This window comes from Tetranychus urticae, chromosome 1 (assembly GCF_039701765.1).
Source record: "Tetranychus urticae isolate SD_2017Ah chromosome 1, NJAU_TeUrti_SD_1.0, whole genome shotgun sequence".
NCBI classification, from domain to species: Eukaryota; Metazoa; Arthropoda; class Arachnida; order Trombidiformes; family Tetranychidae; genus Tetranychus; species Tetranychus urticae.
Window position 1 is genome coordinate 16095946 of NC_142958.1, and position 18531 is coordinate 16114476.

Sequence of the window (18531 nt, forward strand, 5' to 3'; positions counted from 1 at the left end):
TCTAATATTTTGATATTTCAACATTGTACCTTTCCTGATTTTAACTGTAGATGCATATAATCAGCTAACAATTAACTGATAAACTATCATTTACTATGCAGTTACACACGATATTGCAAACTGGTTGCATTTATATAACGGTTTAGTTAACCTATTGAAAAAAAGTCAAATCATGATAACAATCGACGTACTGGGTTCTTGGTTATTAACATGAATCATTTCTACAAATTGTGGTCATAATTATAATTTAAAGTCGTGATTAGACTCACAATCAAGAGCACCAAATGAGCATTAGAAAACAACAATAACCTCGGTAGTTGCATGATTTCAATTTGTTTTGATGCTTATTTATTATTCAGTTGAACAATCTTTTTCGCCTTCCATGATTAACAAATTGACTCTTTTTTCTTTCCTTCCTTTTAACTCACTCAACTGTACATGAAATTACTGGTGAACCATCCCTTCCAGTATAACTTGCCAAAAGCTCTCTCTCTCTATCATCATTCTCTCCAGAATATTCTTATTTACTCGTTTCATCTTCTATTGGATTTAAAGTGTATAATGTTAACGGGCTTAATATTGAAAAGTAAAACATGATTTAACCCAAACTTCTCAATCTCAAAGAGTAAATGGTTAAAATTATATTTTTTTATTCCTTGCCCCTGATTGTGTATTCATAGAGTCAAACTATACCGATCATCAACATCACCACCTAATGATCCTCGAACATTAAATCAATTTTAACTAAAACAGTTTATTATACCATTAAAAATACAGTTGAAAAATAAGCTTATTTACTCGCCTTTTCATTGCGCTTTATTTTTCTTGTCAACTTGATAATGTTTTGCCTCTAATTATTGTGCTTTTTTCTCACCCTGTTTATTTACTCATCTAAATAATCATTTCACCTCGTTAATTAATCATCCATCATTGGGATCTAATTGTGTATCAGAATGACCCGTGTTTACTCACATTGTTCAACAAACAATAAACATTAAGTCGACAACAGCCATCAACACCATTGTCAACGTCTTTTAAGCTCTCCATTTTTTTTCATCTTTACTAAATCATAACAAACCTCCTATCTAGATCTTTTGTATTGTTAATATTTTAAACCAGTGAATTAGTTTAATTAAATACATACCAATGACTCCTAAAGCTGGTAAAGATTATTATAAAATTCTTGGATTGTCCAAAAATGCAAGTGAAGAAGAAATTAAAAAGGCTTACAAAAAGTTGGCTCTCAAATATCATCCGGATAAAAATAAATCACCTGGAGCCGAGGAGAAATTCAAAGAGATTGCTGAAGCCTATGATGTTTTATCGGACAAGGAGAAAAGACAAGTGTACGATATGTGTGGCGAAGAAGGATTGAAAGGTTGCTCTGGTTCTTCTGGTCATCCTGGTCACGGCGGAGGAACCAGTTTTACTTATACTTATCACGGTGATCCAAGGGCAACTTTTGCCCAATTTTTCGGCTCAGAAAATCCTTTTGAAGCCTTTTTTGGGTTAGTATTTTCATCTTCCACCCAAACCCAAACCATGACTTCATCCTCTCATGATATTGATCCACCTTGAATCCGTAGAGTTTGCTTTCTTATTTTATTCCGGTGTAACACCAAACTGTTACTTCTTGTTATTCCAGGCTCGTACACACTTGAGTCAACAGGTTGATTTTCATTTGATATTTGTTGCCTTATGTAATATCCTAGTATTTTTATCCGCAATCATTTCCAACCATTTAATCAGCTTGATAACATATGATTTCTGTTTGTAACCTTCATGTCGATTACGCATTACATTAGCTTTAGTCGTTTAGTCTGCGAGTTGCTGTATTTTCCAGTCAACCTGCATTTAATAATTTCAAAATTATTTCCATTTCATGATTTTCTGGTTTCGTCATTTGGCTTTAAATTTTCCATTCTTAGGTTTCACCTATTATTACTTGCGATTGATTTCCTTCCTTTACCAGCAACTGGTTGTTTCTCCTGTTTCCTTGAGTTAACCAGAAAATCACCTTTATTTTCATCCAATGAAACATGGTAATACTTGCCACCAGGAAGACTATTCCTAGTAATATCTTCAATACTGAGATACAAAATATTGGCTAGGAAAACTCATCTAAACAACGATATTACCCATTTCCAAAAATACCTCTAAACATTCCAATTTCATCTTCTCTTTCTCTTCCTCATTCATCGCATTCAGACATAGTAAAAAAACTAAGCCCAATTGAGAAAAAGGAAACTTTTACTTCTTCCTGCTTAAAATAAATTGTAATTAACAAATCAACCAATCAATCTAAAACTCGATGACTCTAGACTATCGATAAATTCAAAATTGTACTTCAATGGAGACATTTTTTTTCTGTTTTTCAACCCTTTCAAAATGATCAGACTTTGATTGACTCGTTGAAAATGGTTGATCAGTCAACATCAGCCAAAAATTAAAAATACAATTTTTAAATCAAATTATGCACATTGATTAGTCTGATATTGAACTTAACGTTGAAGACGAGTATATTGTTATAACTTATAAGTGCTGTTAATGCTGCTGTGTTTGGCAAAGATTATTGCAATCAATCATTTTCAATTGAGTTTTTCTGGTTTAACTAACCGAGTCAAATCAGACAATCAGTTTGTAACATTTAAAACAATCGACAAATTAACTAATATGTTGTTGACCTTGTTTATCAAAATCTTCAATTGTTTGGATTCAAAAGATCTCAACAAATTTATGTTCAGAAATGAACTCTTGGCCTGCAAAAGCCAATCTTAATAATCAAATTATGTTAAAAGCAGTTTGCTCACCAATTTGATTTAACCAGACAAAAATTATGTATAAAAAAGCTAAATTAAGAAAGCGTAGTTACTGTCTTTAATTGTAATTGTCAGGGTTATGGTAATTGTTGAGACTTGCTCAATTTGTGAGTTTAGTGTGAAAATTAGACTAACCATAGCGGTGGTAAATTTGATTGATAGATGAGGTTAAATGATTTCTTTCAAGTTTCAATGATTTCACTGAGAAAATAATTTAAACAATTGATCAACAATCTGACTTGATTCCATTAGATTTAGCTAACCTCGTTCCGTCCATATAGAAAAATGTAACAAATCTTATGGTTTGGTTTGAAGCCAAGTTGAAATTTGAGTCCAACGATTTATTTACCAAAAATGTAAATTGCACCAATTTAGAAGGGTTCATTTAATTTCACAGACATACTTGACTGTCAAAATAACCAATTAACTCTCCCTCCAATTCTCAAATCCAAATTAAAATGTTATCATTTATTAATAATTTTGCTTCCATTTTATTCCAACAGTAACTTTGGTGGTTTAGGACCACAAGCTCAATTCTTTGACCTAGATGATGATCTAATGGAAACAGATGGTTTTGGACCATTTTTAGGACCTCGGTCAAACACAAATGGTGCTGGAACCGGATCCAATCCTTTCAGATCACATTCATTTACTCCCGGTTCAACCAATGTAAATAGGACTAAATCTGGTTTAAAGCAAGATCCACCAATTGAACATGATCTTTATGTGACATTGGAAGAAATCTTGAAAGGTTGTGTGAAAAGGATGAAGATAACCAAGAAAATATTAAACCCAGATGGTAAATCGTCGCGTAAAGAGGATAAAGTTTTAACGATAAATGTGAAACCTGGTTGGAAGGCAGGAACCAAAATCACTTTCCAACGTGAAGGTGATCAAAATCCGAACAGAATTCCAGCTGATATTGTTTTCATTATAAGAGATAAACCTGATTCACAATTTAAAAGGGAAGGCGTTGATGTTAAATATATTGCCAAGATAACTTTGAGAGAGGTAAGGAAAAGATGAGGAAAAGATGGAGAGGAAGAGGGCAAAATACACATCACATCAATTTTCATCATTTTTACTCTTGTTTCTCATTTTCACTTTATTCATCATCTTTACCACTTTGATCTCATCTCCTCATCTTCATTTTCACTCTCTCTTTCATCAATAGCAAGCAACTTTAATCATGTGCTTGCTGTTGCTCGTTATTTTCAATGCGCTACGTTAATTTGGATTAACTTGTTATATGTATATTTATATACACAGAGAGAGACACACACACACTTATATGTATACACATGTATTTATATGTCTACCATCAGTACAGAAGAAACCTCGCAACTCGTCATCATGATGATTGCAAATTGTGAACGAATTATGCCAACCTGGATGTTTATGTCTTCAATTTTGACTCATTCAAGTTGAAAATGTTCTCATTCTGTCATGGATACCAAAGAAAATTAGCAAATTTATAATGTCACAATGAGTCTTGCTGATTAGGCTGATTGTGTTTTTTGAGGCAACCGAGTCTAATAGAGGTTTTACTGACAAGATTTATCAATTTATTGATCAAATTTATTTCAAGCCGTACATTGAAATCAGTCAATTTTAGGTGAACAAAAAGTGGCTTTGATCTCGACTTAATCCAAATGCCTGGAAATAGCTCGATTCCTTGAGAAAATATTTTTTGAATGTTGAAGTTTTACAGCTTTTAGACTAGAATGATTTCAAAGATTGATATTAACCAGTTTTTTCGATGATATCAAATTGATGTGAACATTTGCCAAGAAATTGTGTGTATTGAATATTAATGGGTTATCATTTGAAGGAAAAATCAATACTAATATAGATTTTTATTTCTTATCCAACTATTCAGGCTCTATGTGGATGCATGGTTAAAGCTCCGACAATTACTGGAGGACGAGTTCACCTTAAGTTAACGGACATAGTTAAACCAAATACAATTAAAAAGATTCCAAATCAAGGTTTACCTCATCCTAAAGACACTGACAAAAGAGGTGATCTTGTGATTGTGTTTGACATTCAATTCCCGGACTCTTTGACTGAAGATACTAAACAAATTTTATGGGATTGTCTACCTTGATCTTAAACTATTGAACAAACGTTTGCTTTTAATCATTTCTTGGCTTCACTCGGACTGTACCATTTCATTGGACATACCGAGCTCTTGTAAAACCCTTTTTAACTAGATTATCTCACCTGTGAAACAAGCCAATGAACAAATCAAAACAAATATATTGAATTAACTTTTTAAAATGAAAACATCTATCTTGTGAACATAAGATATTCGCATTGTTATTAAATTAATTTCCTTTTCGCTCGTGTACAATCTCATCTTTCTGTATTTACTCATTCAAGTCAAATTATCCAAAATAAAACATCTGTAGTTAAATATCTGACCAGGTTAATGGAGCACCAAATCTGGTTAAACAAAAATCATCAACCAGAATAGGCCATTTGATTGATTGTTTTCATATGATCAGTATTGTTCTCGTTTCTCAACCATCTTGAATGATTTATATTGATTAATGGGTTTCTTTGTGAATATTTGACAATTTTGCAACAAAATGTTATTTTATTGATTACTTTTTTGTGGTTTTATCCCCTAATACAAATCAAAACCAATTAATGTTAAATATTGTTGTATATTGAGAAAATAATCAACCAGCTGAATGTGTGACTTGGAAATACTCTTTACTATTATAAGTTACTAATTTACCTTTGTTTCAATTTACAACATAATCAAGAGTGGCGATTAATTATATTTTTGATGAAGATTAATGGTACAATTTAAAAATCGACAAATCAATTGACGGATCTTTTCAGGTGTTTCCTCAAAAATGGAACCCGAAATGGTATATAAGGCGAATCAAAAAGGGTTTCGAGTATCAAACATTTTCTTTGTGTCTTCTTATACAATCTTGTGTTAAGCAAAGTTAAATCTTACTCAAACCTAACCGTTAAAATGGAATCCCAAACTCTCATCTTCTACGTTGTTGCCTTCGCCTCAGCCATCGCTGCTGTCATGGGTAAGTAACACACCTAACCGTACATTTGGATTGTGAACTTATCTCAAAATCTAATAATCCTTCTTGATTCTGTGTTTTTAGCCGAACCAAACCCAGAACCTGAACCAGTCATTGATCTCGTACAAAGTATTCTCGGATAAGCCCTGAACATTCACGATGAAACCTGTGTTCACTTGGAAATGATGATGAAAATAAACATAATTAATTGTTGAAATTTAAAAAGTTCATTCTTTTATTTATCCATTGATAATTTACGCGACGGGTTTACTCTCAAACTTAACCGGTTCACATTAAGCAAATGAATTTATTATAAATTTAGCGAATCAGTGAACATAATTTAATGCTAAATTTGTTAGAAATGATGAAAATTTACACAAAATAATTGGTTCATCAATTTCATGAAATAAATGAACCACTCGTGATATAAAAAAATTCATTGCATGAAATTGATGGTTGGGCCAAAAGGTTCAAAATTATCGAGTAATCAAAAAATGACAATTAACTCGATAATCAGTCTCAAATGTACTTCTAAACTCGAAATCAAAGGTGGGTTTTCACATTGAACTTTACCATTCGATATTGTCTCACTTAGCTCATCGTTGATTGATTAAATGGGTTCATGGTTTGTTTGAATTAACATAGTTGATCTTCAATTAAATAATTTGCAAAAAAAAAACAGTACAAGTACAATTTGGATTAATTGTAACAATAATATTTACAAGACCAGTCAAGTAAACATTTTTGCTCTAAGATCACTTAATTTGTTTCCTAACAACACTAAGGTTAATCATTGATATTTGCCAACAGCCAATTAACAGTATGAGAGACTCTATGATAGATTCCTGGTTGTCTTGATTGAGCACAACCAAACCCAGCTGAAGTGATTCCCGCTAAGGCCCATCGACCATTTAAAAATATCACCATTGGTCCACCCGAATCTCCCTGGAAAGCAAAAGAAGGGAAAAGTTAATTTATGTTTAAAGTTGATCTTGATGTGATTAAATCAGTGAAAACAAATTATTACCACACAGGCATCTTTTTGTCCATCTTCATAACCAGCACACATCATTTCGGGAAATATCTTCAAATTGATTCCTCTGGTTCGATGCCATTTTTCACACTCTTCATTATTTATTACAGGAACGTCTACTTTCTGTAACAATCTTGTCCCATAACGATTACCTATTGAAAGAGGTTAACATTGGTAAATTAATTGGCATGGCTTTTGGGTTGGTCCAAATTTGTTTTCTGGTAAAGAGACTTACTTAATGCTGGATCAGTTTTACCCCAACCAGTTACTACTCCATACCAAGATTCAAATTTAAACCCATTTGGAGGTAAGCAAACGGGTATTATGTTGCTTGAATATCTAACTGCTCTGTCTAATTTAAGGACTGCTATATCGTATCTGTCAGGGTGTGAGGCTGAAAAGCGAAAGTTAGGATGCATTTTAACTTCAGTTACACTGAAATATTGTGGAGGTTCCTCTTGGTAACGAGGATCCTCAATGTCATGGGCACCAATGATGATTGAAAGTTGAGCCAAAGGAGCTCTGGAAAGATAATAAATTAAGACAAAACGTCATTAATACACTTGATTTTCACACTAAAAGTGTCTTCTTAGACTTACTGGTAAACACAATGGGCCGCTGTAACAACATAATAACGATTAACAAGAGCTCCTCCACATTGGTGTTTTGAGATTTTAATGTGAACCTGAATTGAAAAGAGAAATTAAAATATACTTTTAATATCAAGATGAATCACGAAATCGGAAATTCGAACCAACCTGCCATGGGAATTCACCAAAATATGCATCTTGACCACCAATGATTCGACTTGTTGGCTTAGCAATTGGTTTTCCACAAACTATTAGACAAACAAAGAATCAATGATTAGCCTCCATTCAATTCAAGCTTATTTTATAACATTAATACTAACCATCGTCACCGATGTAGTTCCGAGAATGCCGTTCTTTATTTAAAAATGAAGGTAACGGACGTGATCTCCGAACTGTATTTCGATAAACATTATCTAGTGATTTGTTGTCATCATAGGAAGATGACAAGGATGGAAGATGAGATTGTGATGGTGAATGAAAGGCTGTTTGAAGTGCATGATCACGGGAAGAGGTTAAAGATGAAGATGAAGGAGGTGAAGTGGGTGATGAAGATGTGGGCGATGAGGGTGATGAAGGAAGACGAGGTGATGTTAAATGATTGTTAGGCAACTCAATGCCCGGTGGAATTGGTAGATTAGTGTTTGAATAATCACTGGCAAAATTTTGACTCGAAGGGTTGTAAAGCATACAACATGTTACAGATATATCACCGCCACAGCCTTCTATCGGTACACCACCAGCTAGATAGCACAGTAGACTGAAGGTGCAGGCTGGTTGAGACCTTTGAAAGGTACATGTTCCCGGATGACGAACCACGGGTGGATAAGCTGATGGGTAACCTGGAATCAATGGGAAAACATTGGATTAGAATGAGATTTGAGACAACAATCCATGATCAACATTATCAATCATCTTACATGACAAAGCTCATGGCATGATGCACGACTAGATGATTGAGTGACTATTAATTGGCAAATTAAATTGTAATCTCTTTGTCTAACTTTACTTGTAACCATTTCACTTGTGACAAAATGACTTTTCTGATTAAAGATTAATGATAATTTTATGTTGAAACTAATTAGTATTTTAATCTTGTTGAGGTTAAGTTAATTTTGTACTTAAATATGATTGAAATTCATGATTAACCCTTTTCTTTCATTAAATTGAGTAAATTTGGGAAAACATTAAAAAAGAGTTGATAAATTGTTGAGAAAGTTTCACAAAATTCAATTGAATTAAGTTATTTTAAAGTTGAAAAATTTGCTCCAAATTAAGGTGAAAAAGGTGAAAGAAACATTAAAAGATACAAGTTAATTAAAACATTAACATCAATTGATTTGTAATGCGATTCTTCCGGTTAACTGTCAGCCAACTAGCAGCTGAAATTGATAATCAATCAATAATTACTGTAAAGGCTAAAGAGAATCACAATGTTGATTCAAGTCAAGAAAGCTTGTCTTTGAATAGGAATCAAGTTGATGATTGAAATAAGAGTAAAAATGAATTTTCTATCAATCAAATGATCATTCAATTGATTGAAATGATGTTGACTCGCAATAATGCTAAATATTATACAACAATAATATCAACAATTTCAACAATCCGATTAAAAGGAGACATTGAATTCATACAAATACATTGAGATTCAAGTTGTGGGCTTAAGGTAAATATGATTGAAAAGTAAGAAGATAATCCGGATTTAGGTTAATTTTAATACGGAAATGGTGATTAACATGAAGATGAACAAAATGATGAACATGATGAGGATGAGAAAATAGGACAAAACAAGGTCATGATTATGAATTTAATGTTAAGAATAAGTGAAAAGTCTTAATTAGATGGGCAATTGAATAACGTACCTTGACCTCAAGATCCTATTTATCGTAACAAAACCTGATTATTGTACAAACACAATTAGAAATGAATATAAACAAAAATGGTTTACTTTTACCGTGAAAAGAAATGGATAGCAAAGGTAAAAACAAAGCAAAATACCAACAGGTAAAACGAAACTAAAGCTCAACTCAAAGTGAATGCAATACAAGAAGAAAAAAATGGATTAAGATGCAAAATTTAAAATTAGCATCAAATGCGAGCAAATTTAATGTGATTAATTGAATGGTTAATATCAATTATTGATCAAGTTTCAAATGGAAGACAATTTTGGTTCATTAAACGTGATTAAAATGAAACTTTCCAAGATTAACAAACTATCGAAAGTTGATCAATGAAAGGATTTCATTTATATTGAGGTGAAATTGAAAAGTTAAAAGGTTGATTTAGCCTGAAGGTAACAATGAAATTAACGTTTATTCAACAGTTCATGGTAAAGGTGGACATGAGATGAAAGATGTAAAACAAAGGTTTAAATGATAAACCATTTCACGTAAAACAATTGGTTTCATATGAAAATATACTTTTGTTTTTTTCATTTAATATTTGGTTAAACCTGAAGAGCAACAAAAATGATTGAAACGATAACATTTATTTAAAGTTGACCTCAAGTTTATCATTTAAATATTAAATCTTAATATAATCTTTAGTCCAATTAATTAGCAAAAAAAGTGAAATGTTAACATTAGCTGACCTTTAATTGTGTCGATGATGTTACACTTTCGCTTGATTATTATTAATACCTTTTCATATTTTCTGGTTTCATTGTCAACCCGTTTTTGGGTGAAACGGTTTAATCACGGTTAACCCGATATCTTTTGTTTTTTATTGACTTCTGGTTAACTGTTGCAATTGATGTTGATTTTAATTGATTTGCTTTAAATTGTTACATATTAATTGATGGATTGACCTTGATTGGGAAAAATGATATTCAATGATATTTTTGATGTTATCATTAATAGTGATTAATTGGGAGAATTGGTTTTGTTGTTGTTTTATTTTAAACATTAATCACTAATTGGAAAACAATTGATGGTGAAAAAAAAGAACCAACAATCAAAGTGTAAATTGTTGCCAATTAATGGGATGATTGACGTAAAGTAAATTCAATCACCTTTTTTATGTGTTCGGCCTGAGGTCACAATCAAGTGAAAACAATTTGAAATGGTTTGGTAGACAGTTTCAATCACTTGATTAACAATTGTATGATTAATTTAACTAATGATGGGATGGAAACAAAGCTCAACTATTATTCATTGATCCAGTAAATCACATTTTGTTTACACTTAAAACTGGTTCAATTAAACTGGTTGAAAGTGATCAATAATTAATTAGTAAACAATTGTAATAAGACTTGTAAAAACTGGTTAAATGATTAAACTGAACAATTAATGTTAAAGAGAAGCTATTCATTTTGTTGGATTCACCAAAAACTGGTGCAAACACCAGAACCAGAAAAACATTTTGTTTTAAAATAGACTGAAGCTAAACTTGAATTGAATTATTTGTCCAAATGAATTTAGGTTGAAAGGTTGGTTAATTGATAGAGAATGGATTCAATGGAAAAGGGAAAGTGATTATTGTTGACCAGCAATCAATTTTGATGATCGTTTGTGGATTAAAAAGTGTAACCTTTCAGGTTGAACACGACTTGGGTGGACAACAGTTTGTCAGTGTTTTTTAATTTGTAAGGTTAAGCTGATTGAGATGATAAACTGTGTCATTTTGTGATTTAGGGATACAATTGTTTCCAATCTTAACTGTGCTTTACTGGGTTCCATTGAGTTTGACATTATTTAATAATCAAAAGAATGGTAAAGATTTCATGATGATCTGGATTGAATGAAGGCTGAGAAGGCAAAAGAGATTGAAACATTTCAAGGTTAAACTGTACTTATAATAGGATGTTAATGGGTGAAATGATTGAAAGCTATTATTCCTGATGAAACTCATTAATCTAGATAAGATGGAAACGTTTCCGTCTTTAGATGAAATCTGAGTCTTGAATTTTTGAGTCTTGTTTTGTTAATGTTTTACTTGGTTCAACATGAAAATCGAGTTTGTAATTGTCTGGAAAAAGGTTGAAATTAAAAAGAAATGAAAATTTTTCATGTAAAAATATGTCGATCATCATGTAAAACCTAAACAGAACGAACAGAGTTTATTGTTGTGTGTAGCATGACATGTAAATTGTGAATTAATTTAAATGAAATTATCATTAATAAATGTAATGCCATTATGTTGTAGTAATGTAAGATGAGAACGAGGATGAAGCAGAAAAATTGATGTTAACGTTTTTCTTAAAAAGAAGCAGATTAAAGTAATTGTTACGCTTATTTAATTTAAAGATGAGCATTGCTTTTGCATTTGCACATTTCATCATGATAAGTGATAAAAACCAAGGTGTTGATGATGATGATCAGGAAAGAAGCTTAAAAACGGAAAGATTATGACTTACTTGGCTGTGATGCGACGAGAACACGCTCTAAATAGTGTAACAAGGCAATTGAAGTGATGAGGATGATGATAGGGGTTTTGGACAATTGCATGAGTATACATCTCATCGCGTCTCATCTCTCATCTCATTTTCCCTCTTTTCTGGTCTTTTTTTTCTTCTTCTTCTCTTTCTTTTTTTCGAGTCTTCACTCGTCGTTTTCTTGTGATCAGCCTCCGATGTTTGCCTGAATGAGGATGGAGAGAGAGGAAGATCAAGTTAGTCAGGGTAAAAGCGATTAACGGCAATATCAATTGTTACGAACTGATAACTGAGAGAAAAGAAAAATGAAGCAAAAATTAAATGATCCGTTTTAATAATTGATATTGAAACTTTCGCTATTTTTTTCTCTTCTTCAGTTTTTCAATGTTCTGCTCAGATTTAAACATTTAAATTCCTACCATTTATCAATCATTAACCTTAAGTTAAACCAGAAACAAGGTAAAAGTGAACCTTGAAATGGGTTAAAATGTAAACTGTTTCAAGAGTTACACTGGTTCATATGGACTCTCAATGGTTTTGTTTAGGTTTTTATTTTTTGGGTTTTTTTACTGGTTTTGGGTTATAATTTTTTTCATTTTGTCCGATTGCAATTGGTTTTAATGGCAATCCTTTATTTGGTGTGTTTGGACATAAATAGGTGACTATGATTTGAACTTAACCTTGTTGACTGAAAGTAGTTAGACAATTATTAAGTTCAGTCTGGATATTTGTGCTTTAATGTTGATTGAAAAAGATGACAAAATGAGAATTTATTGTAACAATTTATTATAATTGTTGGGTCAATTATTTGTGGATAATTGAGTTTATTTGTGTTTTTTTATCAATTTTTTAGCTTCTAACTAACCAGGAATTGAAATAGATACAAGAAGATAAATTTTATTCTCATGATTAATATTTAATGCAAGTTGCTGGGCTAAATCATCTTTCGTCTTGTTTTTAAGGGAAAGTTGCGACTTATTTTTGGATTGACCTGAAAGTGAAGCTGATCAATGGCTTCATCAATTATTATTCAGAGTTTGCTTCAACTGATAGTTTTTGTATGAATGTGTAACTAGTTTCATCGTCCTTAATTATCGTTAATCATTAATCACTTGTATGCATTTCACTTTAACTTGATCAATTATAAAAGCATAACTAACGGTATCATTCAATAGGTCAATATTGAAATATCTAGCAACAAATAAACCCAATCATTTGATTTACTCAAAGACTTTTTCCCTCATGAAAAGTCGAGTACGAGACAAAATTGAAAATTGTTCAACAAAACAATTGTTTATTTTTAACAGTTTAATAACTCGGTATTTAGCTTGGAATGGACATAATTATGCATTAAATTGTTGAAATTATTTTCAAATGTTTCACTTATTTTAGGTTAACTTAAGAAATGGTTTATGCCATTGGGCGTAAAATGAGGATAGACTATTAAAGTTAATGAAAGCTGCAAGTTATTATGGTAACTTTTCATTTAACCAGTTAAACAGTACAATTAGGTACAACTTTAATTTACCTTTGGGCAGTTGATTTAGAGAGTGAACTACAAAATTGTGATATAAATGCAATTAACTCTCAACAGTAGCTGAGTAAACGGTAAAAGTAAAGGGGAAACAAAAGTGGTAATGTTAATGATGGTCAAGAATGAAGAAGAACCAGAAGGATTGTCACCAAATTTTTCCTGTTAAACTTGGAATTTTCATTCAATGTCAATTTAGATCAAGGACATTGGTATAAAGGTCACTTAATTCGTTCTTTTTCGCTTCTTCTTAAAGTAAAACACTTAAATGCATGCAGTAATCATTTGCTTTTTTTCATTTTCACTAATATTAAGATGAGAAAAGACGAATCTTAATTGATCAAATCATAACTGTTTTGTTTTTAATTTAGCAAACTTGAAACATAATTTAATATACAATCAACTCAATTTAACGACAATTATCCTGTAAAATTAAAAAGGTAAACATTCAAAATTTCATTTTCACTTCAATCTTTCTTACATATTATCTTAATATTTTCAGCTTTCCATCATCACGATAGTTGCTCTTTGGGTTTGCCTTTTCATCTTGAACTTGCTGTTGTTTGTTCATTTTTACAACTAAAAATATATGTTTGGTAAACACAAGAATGGAATGAATCTTTTGAACATCCTGATGGCAACTTTACACGATTCATACCTTTTTTATCTTATTTTTTTCATGTTCATCATCAAGATCATCCGATTTGTGAGCTGGTCACATTTGAAGCTTAAAAGGCACTTTACCTGGATCAAGTTAATAGACAAAAGCGCAAACAGTTTTACCCAAAATGACGGTGTCAAAGAGTAGGTCACACATTATTGAATTTGAAACAAAAATTATCGACCCAATAATCGGAAATCATTTTGTTCAGTTATAATTGTATTCAATATTTTCACCAGATTATCGGTGAACATTGAGCACTTTTCTTCTTCATTCTTTTCATGTTATCACCAGCAATAATTTCATTTAATCAGTGATTGGAAGAGAATAAAGTTGAAAAATTTGAACTGGTTCGATGGATTTGATAAATTCAAAGGAATGGAAAGAATTCTGGTTTTTAGAAGTTAAATTGTTTTCTTATTCTTATTCTTCTTCTTCTCTTAAATAGAGTAAAGCTCAATCAAGTATAGAAACCAGGGAAAAGGGAAGTGAAAATCAGTACAAAGAAAAAGGAAGATGATGATCGGTAAAGAAGAGACAAGAAGCTGAGTAAAACTGAATTCCTTTACCAGAATGTTTGTAACAGCATATCGGTGCAACTTTTTTCTTCTTCTCTCATTGTTTTATTGTTTCTCTACCTGTTGACTATAAACATGATGATGATGATAAAGATAATGTTCATCATCAAAACCAAATCATGCTTATCGCACTCAAAATTGCGGTCAATGAATTAATTTTGCTCATCTCACCGGAACCTTTGTCTTTAGATGGTAACATCATGTATTATCGTGTATTACATGTAACTTGTATACTGGATTAACCATTCAATTAGAATGAAATTTCGGGTAAAATTTTGAGGTAAAAGTTGAGCAAAAGAAAGTTGATTAATTACATTGGCAATTGAGGGTAACTTTACAAATCCAGTTGTAATACTTTCACTCAAGAGACACTTTTCAGGTTACCTTTAATCTCTTCTCATGATACTTTGAAACTTTCTTTCCAAATCTGGTTTAATTTTCTGTCTAATCAGATTTAAATGGTTAAATGATAGATAATCAGGCATGAAATAATGAACAGGGAAAAGATAGTAAAATATGTTTAATATGCATAAAAAGGTAAAGGAAAATAAAGGAAAAGCTTTTGGTGGTTTACCTTTGTTTTCATTGCCTTTTTTCAATTTACTTTTACTAATTTTAGGTTTCACTTGTTTCTCTTGATCAATTGCATCAAGTTCATCGACTGAACTATTCATAGGAAAGAAAAGGTCAATAAATTGAAGGAAAATGATGAAAGATCGGAACTGGAATCTTATTGGAGGAGAAAGCCCGTTTTTTTGACAAACTTCAAACTGGTTAAGGTTATTGAATCCATCAACGGAACAGGAGGAAACTAGAATCAAAGAAACGGCATCCTTAGCGGGTTCAACGAGCCAATTTTAAGGCCTTTACACTCTTGTCTTGTTCAGTGTCTTCCTTGCTGTTTGTAATAATTAGCTTTAATGGTGAGTTGAAATGAGTGGTCAATGGAAAGGAAAGCCCTAATTATCCATAAAATGCAAATGCACAATCAACAATGACAAGGTCAAGTCTACCTTTAACCATTCATCTTTAGATTCATTTCAAGTTTCATGAAACATTTATGATTTAACCATCAAAGTATTGTTAACTCCGCATAATCTAATCAAGTTTACTTGTCTACTCAACCAGTATAATTGAGGATAAAATCAGCTGAAATCAGCTGAAAAAAAGATGCTTTTCAAATGTTCAAGTCTCATCTTAAGGCCATCAGTTTTGACAAATTTTTAGGTTTTCAAATCAAATTGATTAAGAAACGAAGCAAGTGGATAATTAATTCATCATTAACCTTTTATTAATCATTTTGCTTTATAAATATCCAATTTCATTACAATCTTTATTCTTGCTTCATTACAGGATCACAATAGCACAATGTTTCTTAAAGTGTTGGTGGTTCCATTTTTATATTGACCTCTATTTGTATCCATCGCCCTCAGACACTTTCATAGTTGACCTCAACTTTTATTATTAACGGTGTTTTAAATTAACGGAAACTCTGTTTGAAGATTTCATGCAATAACAATTGATTTAAAGGATTGCCCTGTTTACGCTATTTTCAATCCTCATCTCATCTTTTCTTGTTCAGTTTATTATCATGTAATCCTTGCATTGGCCCAGTTGCGAGTGTTCAGAGTCTGGATTCACTTGGAGCAATGAAAGATGTTGATACAAAGAGCAACCTGAATCAAAGCTGAAAGGTTGAAATTTATCTGCAAGAGAAAGTTGATCTTCTCTTGATTCATCTTCGGCTGCTTTTAATTAATTTAACTTCAATATTGTCTTTAACCTACATCCGGATAACATGTTTAAGACAATCAAGATAATTCAACCTTAATTGGACTTTTAGCTTTTCTCCTAATCATTTAACTCTTTTATTCTTCTCATTGATTCAATCTTGTGAGCTTTTTGTTCAAATTACAGTTATATTGTTTATAATTGCATTTTTCATTCAATTTTTACTTGATTCACCCTCAATCTTCTCATAACCATGTAAACAGATCAACATTCATTTTCGGATGATTGGTTTGCAATAATTACCCAAACAATGTTAATTAATAGTAAACTCATACATTCATGTTGTTCGTTAATGAAAGGCTAATTATTACCGACAATTGTATTCACTTTCAAAGATCAAACGGAGATGCAATTTCACCCGATTATTGATAATCAGCTTGAGTATTTTCCCAAATGATCTGAATTACTGAACAACAAATCATTTTTGCTGCTACTTTCATTACAATTTTAACAAACAAAATCGATAAATTTTGCTTGGGTTCAATCATTAGGCTGAAATAACCAGTAAAAACAAACCAACAAAACTTGACTTATTTACTGACTAACATCAGATGATAATTAAGATTTAACAGTGTTTAGATTTAGTAGATTTAATGATTTGTTTCGTTTATTGTGGTGATGACCTCTAATTCAAATTGCTTTACAAATGATAACGAGTTCCATTAATATGATTAACAATTGATTTTGATTTTCGCAAAGCTTGACAAGTCGTGTTTTATCATAAAATTTGAATTGGTTCAATGAGAGATACATGGAAGTCGATATAAACTGTTCAATTATTGTTGATCTTCACTGATGATGACAAAGATGATGATTGATGAATTGGTTTACTTTGTCAAATTTAATGAGCTGACCTCAAACTGATTGAGATTGATTTATCGACAACAAAGGATCATAATTAGAGAATAAAATCAAAAATTGAAGATGAAAATGGATAAAATAGATTTAGAGGGAAAATTGATTTTACTTGATTAATAATGTCTACTGACCTTTCAACGAGTTAAATTCAAAATCATAGTCAAGTCTTGATTGATATTAGTGATACAATAATTAAGATGTTTAAGCGATATTGGGTGAAAAAAGTCGAAGCATTGAAATTTGATTAACTTACCAATTCTTTTTGTTTGTTATAAATTAGTTGTATCACAGTTGATTGAGCACGGTTAATTAATTATTTATGTGAGTCTAACTAGTGACAGAATACTCCGTTTTGTTGATAACACAAGTAAAAGGGAAGCAAAAAATGCACAAACTTGCCAATTTGATGGAAAAAAAGTGAATGAAATAATAAAAAGCGAAACTTTATTCCAACATCGATAAAACAAAAAATAGATAGAATTTGATCAAAATTACTTTTAAATGTGAGCGTGTGAGATACACACACACTATAAGAAAATGTTGATGGTAAGAAGTTTCATTTGACGGTTTCTTTAGGTGTGAGTGAAAAAGGATGATGACTTGTAAACTGTCTGTTCAGATCGACATCAAAAGTTTAACTGAGCCAGGTAACTCCAGGTATCCGTTAAATCAGATCATTAACTAGCTCTTTCTGTCAAGACTGATGCCGCTCCTCCTCCTCTTCATTATCACCATCATCACTATCATCCTCTTTTTACCTGCTCTTTCTGCTTTCTCTCTTTTCTCTTTACCTCTCTATTTTTTCCTTCTCTTGTTTTTCCTTATTTTAAACTATATCCATTTTAAAAAAGTTTTGATGAACAAGATGAAGGTAAAACTTGAAAGTAAAAAGATGACTGAATATATACATACATATACATATGAATAGAGTAGATGGTAAATTATAGTTTACAATGGGTATTCCAGAATCGCTCCAAATCATCTTTATCCCTATAATAAGTAAACTCCTTTTCCAAATTTGCGGTTGTTTTCCTAATATTATTGAAGTGATTCAAAACATCGTTCAAAAGCTTCTCTTTCATTAGGGCCAGCTTTCTCATAGACTGTTTCCTTCTTTCAGTCAATTCATCTAGAATGACTTTCAACTTTTCCACGGCTCTTTCCGGGTTATCTTCAAATTGAATATCATAGGAAGGTTTAACAGGAGACTGGAGTGATGCTTTTCGTTTTTTACTACTGGCGGTTAATACA

General features: G+C 31.6%; 3 protein-coding genes across 5 annotated transcripts in view; 1 reads left to right on the forward strand and 2 right to left on the reverse strand.

The window, feature by feature from the left end:
• LOC107359119 (ATP-binding cassette sub-family C member 1-like) overlaps positions 1-18531 on the reverse strand; it is a 132122-nt gene that overhangs the window by 81579 nt on the left and 32012 nt on the right. The gene's annotated exons all lie outside the window — the stretch shown is intronic.
• Positions 364-6086, forward strand: LOC107359230 (dnaJ homolog subfamily B member 4). The gene is made up of 4 exons (XM_015925706.3): positions 364-1508; positions 3323-3830; positions 4699-5872; positions 5954-6086. Exons 1-3 carry the CDS (start codon positions 1147-1149, stop codon positions 4924-4926), a joined length of 1098 nt encoding a protein of 365 aa, XP_015781192.1. The 5' UTR covers positions 364-1146; the 3' UTR covers positions 4927-5872; positions 5954-6086.
• On the reverse strand, positions 6074-18329 carry LOC107359212 (serine protease 27). 3 transcript variants are annotated; one of them, XM_015925685.3, is made up of 9 exons: positions 18193-18329; positions 17534-17674; positions 11844-12066; positions 7813-8331; positions 7661-7740; positions 7502-7587; positions 7138-7424; positions 6897-7054; positions 6074-6814 (listed from the first exon to the last, which is right to left on the reverse strand). In XM_015925685.3, exons 3-9 carry the CDS (start codon positions 11947-11949, stop codon positions 6656-6658), a joined length of 1395 nt encoding a protein of 464 aa, XP_015781171.1. In that variant the 5' UTR covers positions 11950-12066; positions 17534-17674; positions 18193-18329; the 3' UTR covers positions 6074-6655. The 3 variants fall into 3 exon arrangements, with proteins under 3 accessions (XP_015781171.1, XP_089122725.1, XP_015781172.1); XM_089266599.1 differs by lacking the exon at positions 17534-17674 and having other exon boundaries at positions 18193-18327; XM_015925686.3 differs by lacking the exon at positions 18193-18329 and having other exon boundaries at positions 11844-12150.

What these genes read in the sequence shown, in the direction of transcription:
- LOC107359230 (XM_015925706.3), top strand. Translation starts at nt 1,147, where the DNA reads ATGACTCCTAAAGCTGGTAAAGATTATTATAAAATTCTTGGATTGTCC. An exon ending in CCTTTTGAAGCCTTTTTTGG is followed by an intron (nt 1,509 to 3,322) that starts GTTAGTATTTTC and finishes TTATTCCAACAG; the next exon opens with TAACTTTGGTGGTTTAGGAC. An exon ending in CCAAGATAACTTTGAGAGAG is followed by an intron (nt 3,831 to 4,698) that starts GTAAGGAAAAGA and finishes CCAACTATTCAG; the next exon opens with GCTCTATGTGGATGCATGGT.
- LOC107359212 (XM_015925685.3), bottom strand. Translation starts at nt 11,949, where the DNA reads ATGAGATGTATACTCATGCAATTGTCCAAAACCCCTATCATCATCCTC. An exon ending in TCTCGTCGCATCACAGCCAA is followed by an intron (nt 8,332 to 11,843) that starts GTAAGTCATAAT and finishes CATTGATTCCAG; the next exon opens with GTTACCCATCAGCTTATCCA. An exon ending in GACAAAAAGATGCCTGTGTG is followed by an intron (nt 6,815 to 6,896) that starts GTAATAATTTGT and finishes TTTGCTTTCCAG; the next exon opens with GGAGATTCGGGTGGACCAAT.